At 48.2% G+C, this 4,333-nt stretch overlaps 1 protein-coding gene across 1 annotated transcript; it reads left to right on the top strand.

Moving 5' to 3' along the window:
- Positions 1–644: 644 nt before the first annotated feature.
- On the top strand, positions 645–3,903 carry LOC124693589 (silicon efflux transporter LSI2-like). Its single transcript, XM_047227072.1, has 3 exons — positions 645–2,293; positions 2,684–2,873; positions 3,295–3,903. The coding sequence occupies exons 1-3, from the start codon at positions 1,184–1,186 to the stop codon at positions 3,561–3,563; spliced, it is 1,569 nt and encodes a 522-aa protein (XP_047083028.1). The 5' UTR covers positions 645–1,183; the 3' UTR covers positions 3,564–3,903.
- The last annotated feature ends 430 nt before the right edge of the window (positions 3,904–4,333 follow it).

Raw genomic sequence — 4,333 nt, 5'->3', positions numbered from 1 at the left:
CAGGGATGTTCTTATTTCCTCTGATTCATATTACTTGACACTAATATAAATATATCTAGACATATTTTAATTGTAGATACACTCATTTTAGTGTCAAGTAATATGGATTGGAGGGAGTACAAGTTTCTCCAATCAATCATTGAAAGGTTTGCACGGAGTATTAGTATTACTAGTTTACTACTACTACTACTAGTAGTACTTGACGGTAGTAATAGAAATGTAGAACAGTATGCAAGATGGTTACTGATGTGGCAGCAAAAGTTGAAAGTGACCTCCCTAATTACTATCACAATCATGTGTTCTACCAAGTCAGGATAATTTTTTCCACCTCTTCTGTTGCTCCAGTCATCATCATGTGATTCATTCTTGCATCTCCAATCAGATTCAAAGCCCAGTGATAATCCTAGTTTAGAGGAAAACAGGAACAAAAAAAGGTAGGGGAAAAATATATTTTATTGCCAGTGCCACTAGGATCCAAGACCACTCGACATCCATTTGTAATTAGGAACAGTTCCTCAATAATCATGGTCATGTGAGGATGTGGTGAGCACACCACGACGAGGTGATCCAGCTCTCCACACGAGCCAACCATAATTCTCTGTCTGGAAAAAACACAAAATAATTTTCTTTCTCTTTTGGTGTGGACATTGTCCCATGGATCGACTGGTAGAGAGGTAGAGAGAAAATAATATCCAGGTGGGGCAATCTACTAGGAGGCCATGTGGAGCATGCCAAGTGTTACATTCCTTTTCTGAAGAAGAACCACATGTCATGCCATGTCGCGACATCCGCTGCTAGCTGCTAGGTAGTTCCTGCACAAGCTCTTCATCTTCTTCAACCTTCGTGGATTGGTTTCCTTGGGATCCATGGAGGCATCCTGATCAAATTGGTGGTTTGTTGGTACGTGTTCGTGCATGGCTGTGTGCCCCCATTAGTTGATTGGAATTGCAGTTGAGGTCCTGCTCTTGTTATTGTTGGTAGCTTCACATGTGAGCTAGCTGGTCCAGTGACCAGTGAGCAGCAAGGCACAGATCTTGTAGCTAGATTGCAGAATTTAGTTTCTAGATTTATCGGTGAAGAGTTAGGTAGCTCGTGGTTCTTGGATTGAATCCCAAGAGGAGAATCCCGCAGATTCAGTGTTGTAGTCGAATCTTTGGCTTGAGCTGAAGTAGGCAATTCAGCAATGGCGATGGAGCCGACAGTGAAGGTGGCACTGGGCACGGCGTCGTTCGCCATCTTCTGGGTGCTGGCGGTGTTCCCGGCGGTGCCGTTCCTGCCCATCGGCCGCACGGCGGGGTCGCTTCTGGGCGCCATGCTCATGGTGCTCTTCAACGTCATCACCGCCGACGAGGCGTACGCGGCCGTGGACCTGCCCATCCTGGGCCTGCTCTTCGGCACCATGGTGGTGAGCGTGTACCTGGAGCGCGCCGACATGTTCCGGCACCTCGGCCGGCTGCTCTCGTGGCGGTCGCAGGGCGGCAAGGACCTGCTCGTCCGCACCTGCGTCGTCTCCGCGCTCGCGTCGGCGCTCTTCACCAACGACACCTGCTGCGTCGTGCTCACCGAGTTCATCCTCAAGATCGCGCGCCAGAACAACCTGCCGCCCAAGCCGTTCCTGCTGGCGCTGGCGTCCAGCGCCAACATCGGATCGGCGGCGACGCCCATCGGCAACCCGCAGAACCTCGTCATCGCCGTGCAGAGCGGGATATCCTTCGGCGACTTCGTGTTCGGGATCCTCCCCGCGACGCTGGTCGGAGTCGTGGTGAACGCAGGGATGCTGCTGTGTTTGTACTGGAGGGAGCTATCGGACGAGAAGTGCGTCGACGTGGCGCACGACGATGCCGTTGAGGTCGTGGAGGAGGACGACGTCACCTCGCACCGGTTCTCGCCGGCCACCATGTCGCACCCGCGCGGCCGCGGCGCCGGGCAGATCGCCCCTGACGCGGCCGGCGGCTGCGATGCGCACTGCTGCTGCGAGCCGGTGAAGCCCGACGCCACCGCCAACGGCGGCGACGCAACAAAGGTTGGGATCCACCAGAGACGGGGCGGCGCCGTCGGCGTGAACGGCACGGTGGTGAGCAAGGAGGAAGAAGAGTACAACTCGGTAGAGGAGAAGGAGGAGTTGGCCATGGAGGAGTGGAAGAACAAGCTGTGGAAGACGTGCGTGTACGTCATCACCTTCGGCATGCTCGTCGCGCTGCTGCTGGGGCTCAACATGTCCTGGAGCGCCATTACCGCCGCCCTCGCGCTCATCGTCCTCGACTTCAAGGATGCCCGTCCCTGCCTCGAGAAGGTAACTAAAATGTCGCCATCACCAACTTTTAATTCTTCTTCAGTGTCTTTCTGTCTGTCTGCAGCTGAACTGAACTGAACCTTCAGCCACATGTGTGCAAATTTAAAATTTGGACTAACTTTTGGAATGAAAACTTTCTTTACAGTTGATCAGATTTTATTTAGTTTGAAATCTTTAAAGGGAATTAGTTTGGCCACTGTGTTCTTCTGAAACTAAAATTCACACTAGTAGAATTACTAACTGTATCAATATCTTATATATATAGAATTAATAATCGATTGAAGGCTTAACATACTTGTCCAACCAATGGCTAATTCAAATCCAAGTGAGGGTAATTTCGTGCTGTTTAATTGTTGCTTATTGTGGTACTGCTGAAAAACAAAATTTCAGGTTTCCTACCCACTCCTGTTATTCTTCTGTGGGATGTTCATCACCGTGGATGGCTTCAATAAGACTGGCATTCCCAGCTCGTTCTGGGAGTTCATGGAGCCCTACGCGCGCATCGACACGCCGGCTGGTGTAGTCATCCTTGCGTTGGTGATCCTTTTCCTCTCCAACGTCGCCTCGAATGTCCCCACCGGTTAGTTTCTTCTTTACCTCCATATTGCCTGAACCTGAAAACATATTCACTGCAGCTCAATTTCTCCATTCCATTTGTCCTATAACACATTTATTTTGGACAATGGGAATATATTAACATCACGAAGATACCAACTACACCTAGCCTCTGCATATCCTATGACACATTGAAATCAGAGTAAACGAGTATTTACACAATTCATAACTGATGATCCCAAAATGTACAGTATCACAGTTAATCAGAACACAGTAAGCAGGGAAATGAAAGGATTGGCTGTGCAATCATGTCTGAATGTATTAGTAGATGCTAGCCAGACTGTCAGGTCCCAGCTTCTTCCAGATTGGTCAATCATTCTACATTCTACAGAACAGAAAGAGTTGAACATTCCCTGACTGATAGACTGCATTGTGCCTTGCTCCAGTCCTCCTTCTCGGCGCTCGAGTGGCGGCCTCGGCGGCGGCGATCTCCCCAGCCGCGGAGACCAACGCGTGGCTGCTCCTGGCCTGGGTGAGTACGGTGGCCGGCAACCTCTCCCTGCTGGGCTCGGCAGCGAACCTCATCGTCTGTGAGCAGGCGCGCAGGTCCCGGCAGTTCGGGTACACGCTCTCCTTCTTCAGCCACCTCCAGTTCGGCTTCCCGGCCACGCTCGTCGTCACCGGGATCGGGCTGCTCCTTATCAAGAGCAACTGAGGAAGAGGTGCAGGTTTAGAAGAAAACAGACAGGAAGAAGATGTGGATATAGATATTTGTAAAAAGTTATGAATCTGTGAATGTTCAGGCCGTTGTGGCCTGTGGGGTGATGATCTGCCATAAGATGCTGGGAGGCTGACAAGCACAGATTATGATGCCATGGTGCTTGGAGGCTTTTTGGGTTTGTACATTTTGTATCCAAGAAAAAGAAGATGTATACATTCTGGAGTAGATGGTATGTAAGTAAAAGGAAGTGTATACTGGTTCAGCAAAAAATTGTTATCCATCCCATTATCTTTTTCTTTGCGAGAAAGATACAAATCAATTCCTATTAACCCTATTAACCCTTGAACCGTGATGCACACCTCTTTATTTTTGAATCCCAAACAATTACTTAAGTAGACAACAATGAATATATAAGTAATAATAATATTGAATTCAAATAACAATAAAATGATTTTATTTTTTGGTCTTTTTTCTATTTAATATGGAATAATTAATATATTTAAATCTGTTATCACCAGATTTTAGACAAATCCAGAGGTGGGCCGGGCTTGGAAGATTACATGGAAGATTTCTAAAGCGGCCTGGCACGAAGGGTTTTGGGCTGAATTGCCCGTGTATCTTTATTTAGTAGTTTATTATTTTAGATAAAAGATAGAATCTTACTCGTGCACGGTTTAGTGCACGCCCTCATTAGAAAGTCCCCCGGACTATAAATATGTACCTAGGGTTTATGGAATAAACAACAACTCACGTTCAACCCCAAA

Source organism: Lolium rigidum, chromosome 2 (genome assembly GCF_022539505.1).
Source record: "Lolium rigidum isolate FL_2022 chromosome 2, APGP_CSIRO_Lrig_0.1, whole genome shotgun sequence".
NCBI classification, from domain to species: Eukaryota; Viridiplantae; Streptophyta; class Magnoliopsida; order Poales; family Poaceae; genus Lolium; species Lolium rigidum.
Note: the sequence above shows the minus strand (reverse complement) of the source record. Positions and strands in the feature narration are given on the sequence as shown.